The sequence below is a fragment of the Astyanax mexicanus genome, chromosome 5, assembly GCF_023375975.1.
Source record: "Astyanax mexicanus isolate ESR-SI-001 chromosome 5, AstMex3_surface, whole genome shotgun sequence".
Lineage (NCBI taxonomy): Eukaryota > Metazoa > Chordata > Actinopteri > Characiformes > Acestrorhamphidae > Astyanax > Astyanax mexicanus.
In genome coordinates this window covers 984,841-997,228 of record NC_064412.1, presented here as the reverse complement: position 1 = coordinate 997,228, position 12,388 = coordinate 984,841, and the positions used below count along the sequence as shown (strand labels likewise).

The window sequence follows — 12,388 nt, the reverse complement described above, 5'->3', positions numbered from 1 at the left end:
GCAGTAATATCACAGGCAGTTGCTATGACGTTCTATGTTTTCTTTATTATGTCTTTATGGCATTACAAGCTATTGCTATTGTGTTGCTGTGACATTGGTAGGAGGTTGCAGTATTTGTTGGTATAGTGTTGTTCAGTGTCTGCTAGGTGGTTGATATGGTAATGCAACTTCTAGAGTTACTACAGTGTTCATATGACAGTAATATCACGGGCGGTTGCTATGGTGGTCTTTTTTTCTGTTTTTTTTTTTTTTACTATGTCTTTATGGCATTACAAGAGATTGCTATTGTGTTGCTATGGCATTTGTCTGAGGTTGCAGTAGTGGTTGTTACAGTGGTGTTTAGTGGATGATATGTTGTTTCTATGTCAGTAATATCACAGGTGGGTTGCTATGGTGTTGTTCAATGTTTTTTTTTTTACCCTTGTCCTAATGGCATTGCCAAATATTGCTATTGTGTTGCTGTGACATTGGTAGGAGGTGGCAGTAGTGGCTGTTATAACGGTATTCAGTGGCTGCTAGGTGGTTGATATGGTGTTGCGATTTCTACAGTGTTCATATGGCAGTAAAATTACAGATGGCTGCTATGGTGTTGTTCTATGATTTTGTACTATGCCTTTATTGCATTACAAGAGATTGCTATAGTGTTTATATGGCATTTGTAGAGGAGGTTGCAGTAGTGGTTGTTACAATGGTATTTAGTTGTTGCAATGGCATTGCTATGGCAGTAATCTCACAGGTGGTTGCTATGGTGTTCTAGGGTTTTTTATATTGTCTTCGTGGAATTACAAGATATTGCTATTGTGTTGCTGTGACAGTGGTAGGAGGTTGCAGTATTTGTTTTTATAGTGTTGTTCAGTGGCTGCTAGGTGGTTAATATGGTAATGCAATTTCTAGAGTTACTACAGTGTTAATATAACAGTAATATCATGGGCGGTTGCTATGGTGTTCTATGTTTTTTTTTACTTGTTTTTTTTTTACTATGTCTTTATGGCATTACAAGAGATTGCTATTGTGTTGCTGTGACATTTGTAGGAGGTTGCAGCAGTGTTTGTTACAGTGGTATTTAGTGGAAGATATGTTGTTTCTATGTCAGTAATATTACAGGTGTGTTGCTATGGTGTTGTTCAATGTTTTTTTTTTACTATGCCTTTATTGCATTACAAGATATTGCTATTGTGTTGCTATGGCATTTGTAAAGGAGGTTGCAGTAGTGTTTGTTATAGTGGTGTTTAGTGGTTTCAATGGCGTTGCTATGGCAGTGATATCACAGGCGATGTTATGGTGTTTTATGATTTGTCTTTACAACGTCTTTATTACAAGAGATTGCTATAGTGTTTCTATGGCATTTGTAGAGGAGGTTGCAGTAGTGGTTGTTACAGTGGTATTTAGCTGTTGCTATGGTGTTGCTATGGCAGTAATCTCACAGGTGGTTGCTATGGTGTTCTAGAATTTTTTATACTGTCTTCATGGCATTACAAGAGATTTCTATGGTGTTCCTATGTCAGTAATATTACATGTTGGTTGCTATGGTGTTGTTCTATGGTTGCTAGGTGGTTGATATGGCGTTGCAATTTCTTCAGTTTCTACAGTGTTTTTATGGCAGTAATATCACATGTGTTTGTTATGGTGTTGTTCTATGATTGCTAGGATTTTGATTTGATGTTGCAATTTCAAGAGATTTCTACAGTGTTCATATGGCAGTAATATCATAGGCTGTTGCTATGGTGTTGTTCTATGATTGCTGGGTGGTTGATGTGATGTTCCAGTGCACAACCATGCTATAAAATACATTACCCAGCCATTAAGAGAAGTTAGTAGTTGCTGAATACGCAGAACCATCTGCTTTTTATCCCGTCTCTGTTTTTACTAAACTCTTCCTGAATAAAGCAGGATCTGAACGCTGTAATTAGAGGGAGAATCTGACTGGTTTATCAGTTTATCATTAGCTCATGGTGAGCGGCGCGGTGCACTCGTTTCCCTTTGTTTAGAGCAGCATCTGTTAGTGTAATGGTTTATCTCATCTCCTGAACCCCCTTGTCTCACACAGCGAGTACAATCGTACGCCCCGTCCGGCCAGCCCTGAGTCTTTATTTATTTATTTATTTATATTTATTTTATTTTTGCACAATCAAAAAAAACAACAACAACAACATACACAAACTGCAGCTAATAGCTATAAAATACAGTGCAGATAGAGGCAAAAACCCAACATGGTCTTACATAAAGCCTCTACCTTAATAATATTAAAAAAAAATAAAAATAAATAAATATATATATATATATTATAATGAACATAACAGAAGAATGCTCTCAGTGTATTTTTTCTCAAAGTAATAATTAATAAGTCATGTAATGAACTCAAATCATCAATATTCTTATGCTTTTTTTTAACTCAAACACTCTAGTCTAACCATTTTTGAAAAGATGAAATCTTAGGTGTGAATATATTTGAAGTCTATACATTAAAAAATACATTAAAAAAAATATAAAAACGGGCGCTTGGTAAAATATAACAATTCTGCTTCCTTTTACATTTTAAATGATGATATTTTAGAGCAGCCGTATGTCTTCTGGAGTAAAAGAGATCAGGGCATGTGTCTGTCTGATATAATTACTGTGTTATAAGACCTGAAAGAGGAACTGAAAACAAACACGAAGAAAAAACACACGTATTTGTTAGAGTTGCATCATCTGCAAATATTATTGGGGAAAAATATAAAATATAAGACAAATTATTAATATAAATAAGAAATAATAAGAAATAAGAAATAAAGAATGGTCTGCACTGAAGAAGGGAAATGCATGCATTTAATGGAAAGTCACTCGCAAGGTTGTCTCACCACCCCCTCCTGTCTCACCACTCCCCCCTCCCTCGCCGCCTCCGCCGCCCCAAAGCACTTGCTGGAGGATTTGCATGATGCTGACCCGAGCTCCGAAACACAATCCACCGCAGAGGCAGCGCCGGCTGCTATTTCCAGGCCAGACGTCCCTCCGGGGACGGGGCCGGGGACGCTATCTCGGAAATCTTCAGCACAAATTACTCATTCAGATCCTTCCTATATTCTCAAAGCCATTTTTTCTCCCCCGCTGCAATGAAAGTGTACATTACTCTCCAGGTGGGGCTAATACATCAAGCATGCTAAAACCCCCAGCTCACGCTGAGATCTGCGCTCACCAGGAAAATAATGAGTCTATAGCTGCACGACTGCAGTGCACGCCGCTACTGAGCCTGCCTTCACTTTCATAACATTCAGATTGAGCCGTTTAGCGGACGAGGCTGATGTAATATATATTTATAGAATAGAAATAGAAGACATTTAAGCTTTTCAGGTTCAGTAAAAAACAGAAAAAAAATAAAGTGAAATGGTACAAAAGCTAGCAGTAAACTGCCAGGGCTTTAAAAAGAAAAAATATATAAAATATAAAAAAAAGGTGGTTGACATTGGTGTTGCAATTTCTACAGGATCTACAGTCTCCACAGTGTTCCTTTGGCATCAGAAGAACAGTGTTCCTATGGCGTTAGTATACGGATGAAGTATTTACTATTGTCTGGTTGCTATGGTGTTGTTCTATGGTTGCTAGGTGGTAGATATGGTGTTGCAATTTCTACAGGGTCTACAGTCTCCACAGTGTTCCTATATCATCAGAAGAACAGTGTTGCCATGGCATTGGTATACAGATGAAGTAGTTGCTATAGTGTGGTTGCTAGGGTGTTGTTGCTAGGTGGTACATATGGTGTTGCAATTTTCACAGGGTTTGCAGTTTCCACAGTGTTCTTATAGCAGCAGAAGACAATGTTCCTATAGCATTGGTATACAAATGAAGTAGTTATAGTACTATAGTGTGGTTGCTATGGTGTTGTTCTATGGTTGCTAGGTGGTAGATATGGTGTTGCAATTTCTACAGGATCTACAGTCTCCACAGTGTTCCTATGGCATCAGAAGAACAGTGTTCCTATGGCATTGGTATACAGATGAAGTAGTTGCTATAGTGTGGTTGCTAGGGTGTTGTTGCTAGGTGGTACATATGGTGTTGCAATTTTCACAGGGTCTGCAGTCTCCACAATGTTCCTATGGCATCAGAAAAATGCTGTTTCTATGGCATTAGTATACTGATGAAGTACTAGCTATAGTCTGGTTGCTATGGTGTTGTTCTATGGTTGCTAGGTGGTAGATATTGAAAATAATGAGTCTATAGCTGCATGACTGCAGTGCACGCCGCTACTGAGCCTGCCTTTACTTTCATAACATTCAGATTGAGCCATTTAGCGGACGAGGCTGATATAATATATATTTATAGAATAGAAATAGAAGACATTTGACATATGCCAGTGCTTTGAAAAGAAAAAAAAAAAAAGGTGGTTGACACGGTGTTGCAATTTTCCACAAAGTCCAGACATTCAGCTTTTATTTGGTTGCTAGGGTGTTGTTTCTAGGTGGTAGATATGGTGTCTCAATTTCAACAGTTTTAACAGTTCCTACAGAAGTTTCTGAGAAGGCTTCAGAAGAGGTCGCTATGGTGTTGATGTGGAGTTAGCATGCTAATTCCCCCCAGCTCACGCTGAGATCTGCGCTCACCAGGAAAATAATGAGTCTATAGCTGCACGACTGCAGTGCACGCCGCTACTGAGCCTGCCTTTACTTTCATAACATTCAGATTGAGCCGTTTAGCGGACGATGGTGATATAATATATATTTATAGAATAGAAATAGAAGACATTTAAGCTTTGTTACGTCCAGTAAAAAAAATAAAAATAAAGTGAAATGGTATAAAAGCTAGCAGTAAACTGCCAGGGGTTTAAAAAGAAAAATATAAAACTAAAAAAAGGTGGTTGACATGGTGTTGCAATTTCTACATGGTCTACAGTCTCCACAGTGTTCCTATGGCATCAGAAGAACAGTCTTCCTATGGTGTTAGTATACAGATTAAGTATTTACTATAGTCTGGTTGCTATGGTGTTGTTCTATGGTTGCTAGGTGGTAGATATGGTATTGCAATTTCTACAGGGTCTACAGTCTCCACAGTGTTCCTATGGCATCAGAAGAACAGTGTTCTTATGGCGTTAGTATACGGATTAAGTATTTACTATAGTCTGGTTGCTATGGTGTTGTTCTATGGTTGCTAGGTGATAGATATGGTGTTGCAATTTCTACATGGTCTACAGTCTCTACAGTGTTCATATGCCTTCAGAAGAAAGGTGTTCCTATGGCATTGGTATACAGACGAAGTAGTTATAGTGCTATAGGGTGGTTGCTATGGTGTTGTTCTATGGTTGCTAGGTGGTAGATATGATGTAGCAATGTCTACAGTTTTAACCGTTTCTACAGAAGGTTCTGAGAAGGCTTCAGAAGAGGTTGTGAAATTGGTAGGAGCTATAGTGGTGTTTAGTGGTGCTATGGTGTTGCAATTTCGACAGTTTCTACAGCGTTCCTATGGCATCAGAAGAGGTTGCTATGGTGTTATGCCCAATGCTAGGTGGTTGCCGTAATATCACATGTGGTTGCAGTGGTGGTGTTCTACGTTCTACGATGTAGTAAGGTTATATGAGGTTGGAGAATAAATACAGTCTCTACGTTGTTCCTGTGGCATCAGAAAAACAGTGTTGCTATGGCATTGGTATATGGATGAAGTAGTTGATATAGTGTGGTTGATATGGGGTTCTCTGGTTGCCAGGTGGTAGACATGATGCTGCAATTTCTACAGTTTGAAAGTTTATACAATGCTTAAAAGGCTTCAGAAGAGGTCGCTATGGGGTTGATGTGGAATTGATAGGAGCTTGCAGTAATATCACAGATGGTGGCTATGGAGGTGTGCAGTGATTGCTAGGTGGTTAATATGGTGTCACAATTTTTCTACAGTTTCTACAGTGATTCTATGACATCAGAAGAGCTTGCTTTGACATTGCTAGGTGCCCACCACTTCTTGGACTTGGACCAGCTCAACAACAAGACGTCTACTATGGCATTGGTTGCCATAGTATCTAAGGTGGTTGCTCTGTAGTTGAAATGGTGTTGCAATTTCTAAAGTGTTTTAAACGTCCTTATGGCATTACAAGACATTGTAATTAAGTACACACACATGAATAATTAAGAGAATTAGTACATGCCTTTTGCATTGTGTCACACAAGGTGTACTTTTCCCGTCGTTATGACAGCAAAGACAACTCAGACACGCCCTAAATTAAGCTGCACGGTGCACGGCTTGCCTATAGATAAAATAGGGCCCATACACCTTTGTCTTTAATTCACTTCTAAAAAGAAATACTTAAAGAAACACATAAAATATAGATAAAATAAGTGCTGACAGTATCAGAGCTGATGAAGAACAAACAGCTACATTTCTTTAATGCATCCCAGCGCTAAGCTAACTCTTAATTTGTAACTAAAACACTTCAGTGGATCTTTAAGATGCTGAGATGCTTCTGGGACTCTAATACTGTAATTTATTTAATGTGTTTTTTTACATAAAGATAAAACACTACTGGACTGCAGTTGCAGGATTGCAGTATCTATGTGGGGGAAACTAGGTCCCTTTGCTTTTGATCCCCTGTGTAAACATTAAAGTGAATAAAGTCACTTTTCTTCACATGAGAAATGAATATTACAGCCGTTTTATCCCAGAGCGATACAGAGAAACATATTCTTTCATTTGTTATTAAAATTACTGTTCAGATAAATTACTGAAACAACCTTTTAACTGGGTTTCTTAAGAAAACTATTTATCCTATACAACCTACAAAATTCAACAGCACTTATTCAAATAACTACAACTAAAAAAACAGCTACATACTTATTGGAACACAACATTCATTGCTTTCTTTTCTCAAAACTATTTCTAAAGTGTTTTAAACGTCCTTATGGCATAACAAGACATTTTTATTGTGTTACTATTTGTCCACTGCCGCGCACCGTAATTACACTTTGGGTGCGCCATGGTTTCCACAGAGACCCACGTTAAAAACACAATAGCGAGTGGAAATGGAGGAGCTACTGAACGCCGGCAGTCCGGAGTAGAAGTGTGAAATATTCTTCACAGACGTCTTCCTGAGATACTAATCCCATACGGATAGGATTTAAGTCTCAGTTCCAGCATTGAAGAGAAGAACTAGAGTTAGTCTGACAGGTGAAGATCTTCAGTAATAAATTTATTGATAAAATAAGGATGATATTTAAACGCAGATTGTCTAGATCATACAGCACTGCAGATACTGGACTACTGAACAATAGGGCTCTACTGAAGCTTTTACTCAAGTAGCCTAAAAGCTCCTATAAAATCAGGTCATGGTGAGACGCTGTGGAGCAGAAGCTCCGTATATTTGACAATACAGTAGGTTACCGTATTTCAACAGAGGTAAACTGATGGGACAAATCGCTCAACACTCCTCCAGAAAATCAATAGCAATCAGCACTATTAGTCTCTCATTCAGTCCCCCGGAGAAAAGCACTGCCAAACCCAAACCACTCGAGTGCAGCACAGAAGCTCTGAACCTCCACAGATAAATAATAAATAAATTCATCCACTCACCTGTACTGTGGAGACGGGACGCCGGACGCCTGGCATATTAGAACAGCCTCCTGGTTTGGGGAGTTTATGGGTAGAATCAGGTCCGAGGGTTCGTTTCTCCAACTCGGACCATGGAATTGTGTTTCCTGTGCACAAGCTGGTGAGATACGGGGAATAATAATATTATAAATTAAACAAATAGCTTAAAATAAAACACAAGCTAAACATTGACTCACAAAAACCATTAACCAACATTAGTCGGAGGATCTTATCTATTTTAATTTAATACAGATCTTTGTTTTGTACAAATATCACTATAACAATGATAGCAATAATATTGATTATCAATATATCATCGATATATCAAGACAATTCTATACGATACTTCATTACTTCATTATCTGTGTTACTGAAGAGGATAAAATACTAATAAATAATCAAATACCAGCAATTACAGATTCATTGGTGTTTCAGTTTCACACAATTTAACAACCAATATTCTTCACCGCAGATTTATTAACCCTATTCATTTGATGATAGCGCCACCATGTGGAGTAATGAAGCAGTAACTTTACTAAGTCTAATCGGGGGTGGGGGGGGTCACCCCTCTACAAAGGTGCGACAGAGAGGTGGGGTTTAACAGGAACAGGAAGACAGTCAAAGACTTAGTTAAGTAAAGCTAAGCTTAGTATAAGTATTAAACATATTAAATAAGTAAAAAACCTTTTAAAGTCAAATGAGCGCTAGATGTTAATCTTCACAGATTCCAAACATCACTTTGCAGAAATATCCAGAAATAACATTGCTGTTCCCGTAAATGAGCTCAGTTTCCTCTGCTGAGAAGAGTTTGTTGGACACGTCCAGGTAGCTGCACCGTTACAATAGCAATCCACCAAAGTCAGAGCTCACCTGATCTACTCTTAAAGAGAATTATGAAGTCTTAAAGAGACACTCTGATTGGTTTATTATTTCACGTTACCCCCAAAATTAACCCCACCCATGATTAATTAAGAGAATTAAGGCATGCTTTTTGCACATTTTGAGATGTGCAAGGTGTACTTTTCCCGTCGTTACCATAGCAAAGACACATTGACACACACTAAATCTTTAATTTACTTCTTAAAAGAAATACTTAAAAAACACATAAAATATAGATTAAAATAAGTGCTGACAGTATCAGAGCTGATGAAGAACAAACAGCTACATTTCTTTAATGCATCTCAGCGCTAAGCTAACTCTTAAATTCTAACAAAAGCACTTCGGTGGATCTTTAAGATGCTGAGATGCTTCTGGGACTCTAATACTGTAATTTATTTAACGTGTTTTTTTACATAAAGATAAAACACTACTGGACTGCAGTTGCAGGATTGCAGTATCTATGTGGGGGAAACTAGGTCCCTTTGCTTTTGATCCCCTGTGTAAACATTAAAGTGAATAAAGTCACTTTTCTTCACATGAGAAATGAATATTACAGCCGTTTTATCCCAGAGCGATACAGAGAAACATATTCTTTCATTTGTTATTAGAATTACTGTTCAGATAAATTACTGAAACAACCTTTTAACTGGCTTTCTTAAGAAAACAATTTATCCTATACAACCTACAAAATTCAACAGCACTTATTCAAATAACTACAACTAAAAAAACAGCTACATACTTATTGGAACACAACATTCATTGCTTTCTTTTCTCATAGCAAAGATGTTAATAAATGGTAGTAAATAGTAGTAAATGGTGGTATATTGTAGTAAATGGTAGTAAATTGTAGTAAAAGATAGCAAGCTGTAGTAAACGGTAGTAAATAATAGTAAACAGCAGTAAATGGTATTAAATGGTAGTAAATGACAGTAAAAGGTAGTAAACAGTCGTAAATGGGATTGTTAATTGTAGTAAATTGTAGTAAATGACAGTAAAAGGTAGTAAACTGTAATAAACAGTAACAAATGGCAGTAAAATTAGTAAATGGGAGTAAACAGTAATAAATGGTAGTGAACGTAGACAATGGAAGTAAATGGCAGTAAATGGTAGTAAACGGTAGTAAACTGTTAGTAAATGACAGTAAAAGGTAGTAAACTGGTAGTAAATGACAGTAAAAGGTAGTAAACTGGTAGTAAATGACAGTAAAAGGTAGTAAACTGGGAAGCCAATGGTAGGAAACTGTAGTAAATGACAGTAACAAATAGTAAACGGTAATAAATTACAGTAAAAACGGTAATAAATGACAGTAAAAGATAGCAAATGGTAGTAAACGGTAATAAATTGCAGTAAAAGGTAGTGAACAGTAGTAAATGGCAGTAAACGGCAGTATATGCTAGAAAACAGTAGAAAATGGTAATATATATGGTAGTTAATGGAAGTAAATGGTAGTTAATGGTAAACAATATTAAATTCCAGTAAACTCTAGTAAACAGGCAATTCTAAGTATTTATTTATTTTATTTTTTACACAAATTTTGCAAGTTTTTTTTTTTTTTTTCCACTAAATGTTTTAAATTGTTATACTACAGTATATAGTATGTTTCTCTTATTTTAGTTGCAGTAGTATATGTTTCATTCAATATAATTATCACAAAAGTGTCGTAATAATGCAAAATACACTGTTTTAGGAACAATAAATATTTAATGAATAAAGATGCTGTCTAATTTGTTTAAATGGAGTAACAACAAAAAAATTATAATAATAATACGATGGACAATATAAATAGACATTTCGGTACCAATTTATATTGAGGCTCCTTTATAAATGGTTTATAAATAGTTTATAAAGAATTTATTAATGGTTATAAATTAAGTTGTTAATACTTAAAAAAAAAACATTTAAAGTCCATTTATACTGCTTTAACAACAGACTGTTTAGTTGGTGACTAATGTAGCCATCCTGAACTACTCAGTGTAACCCAGGTCTGAATCTGTCAGGGGTTTTAATGTTATGGCTCACTGTTGTACATAATATACAGAATGTATATTCTTCTAAGAGACAAATTAAACTGAAAACTCTACTTTAAAAGAATAATCTTATATATTTGTCTTGTTATTAATTATAGAGTGTATTTGTTTGGACGTTTGCGGGACAGACTGTCCTGTTATTGATCGTTTCTCTGACCTGTTATATCCTGTATCATCCTCAGTAAATAATTATCTGATTACACTGACGTGTGGACGATGTCTGTAGAGACTGAAAACTGATCCACTGCCTGAGGATCAGAGAATAACATCTTATAGATGTTGGTAAATTATGTGGGTCTCAGTGATGATTGTGATATATCATTTCTTACGGAATAAAATCACAAATATTTTTTAAAAAGATAAATAAATTATTTAAGTTTCACAATTTACTGTTTTATTTGATGGTTTTTAATATGCAACAATCTTTTTTTATTATTTTGTTAAGTAATAATAAGTAATAATATATAGTAACAATAGTAATAATAAATAATAAAAGTTATAATAAATAATGTTAGATATAAAATTATATAAGTATTTCATATAATTTACATATATTAAAATGTGTAAAATCTTTATATGTTACACATTTAAAGATAATTCTATCTGTGGTAATTTTCAGTCCAATCAGCTCTCCTTCTTTACTGCCTCTAAACCCATATATCACCCAGTGCCCCTCCCAAACTACCTCTCCCATCTAGCTAAAATATGCATTACATATTTTTTATGATAAAGATATCCTTGGTAATTTGATAAAATTATTTATTATTATTATTATTATTATTATTATTATTATTATTATTATTATTATTATTATTATTATTATTATTATTATTATGTAATGAACATGAGTTCAGTAGATACACTACTAAAACAGCCCTATTATTTTTCCTTTATTTTTGCCATTTTTGCTCTTCAGATCCAATAAATAACCAGAAATGGGACAAAATACAAATACAAGGTTTTGGTCATCCCTACCCTAAAATACTGCAGATAATAAACATATAAATATATTTATATAACAAATAATAATGTTTTTATTAAATTAAGAAGGATATCGTCATCACAAAAAAATCTAAATTGGAAGAATGTACTGTATATATTTGCTTGACGGGAGAGGTAGTTTTTAAGGGGCACTGGGTGATGTATGGGTTTAGGGACGGGGCAGGAGGGAGAGCTGATGGGCTGAAAATTACAAAGGATGTCGTTTTTTTGTCTTTGTTTTTTAATTTATTTTGCTTTTAATTAAATATCGCAATTATTAAAAAGCTGTTAAGTCCAAATATAGGCCTAATAATGTTTTATCAAATTACCAAGGATATTTTTATCATAGCAAAAAAACTCAAACATTGAAAGAAATGTACTGTATATTTTAGATCGATGGGAGAGGTAGTTTGGCAGGGGCACTGGGTGATGTATGGGTTTAGAGGTGGGGCAAGAGGGAAAGCTGATTGGGCTGAAAATTACAAAGGATATCGTTATTGTAAAAAAAAAATAAAAATAAATAAATAAATAAATAAATAAATATATATATATATATATATATATATATATATATATATATATATATATATATATATATATATATATATATATATATATATATACATCCTGAATTATTGTGATATTAGTTTAGGGTCATATTGGCCACCCCTACCTGAATACTGCAGACAATGAATATAATTCCCTTAAAATGTGTTGTATTAGCAGTTATTAACAGTGTAAATTCAATAATTATTTCTTCCATACATAGATTAAGCTTTATTGTTGTTTTATTATATTTTGCTTTTAATTAAATATCTCCATTTTTAAATGCTGTCCAAATATTTGCCTAATAATGGTTTATCAAATTACCCAGGATATATCATAAAAAAATCAGAAGAAATCTACTGTATATTTTAGCTTGATGGGAGTGGTAGTTTGGGAGGGGCACTGGGTGATGT

At 35.1% G+C, this 12,388-nt stretch overlaps 1 protein-coding gene across 1 annotated transcript in view; it reads right to left on the bottom strand.

Annotated features, from left to right (window-relative positions):
* cntn3b (contactin 3b) overlaps positions 1-12,388 on the bottom strand; it is a 178,600-nt gene that overhangs the window by 127,113 nt on the left and 39,099 nt on the right. The window contains exon 3 of the mRNA XM_022662736.2: positions 7,525-7,660. Coding sequence (XP_022518457.2) covers positions 7,525-7,660 — 136 coding nt within the window. The remainder of the gene's footprint in view (positions 1-7,524; positions 7,661-12,388) is intronic.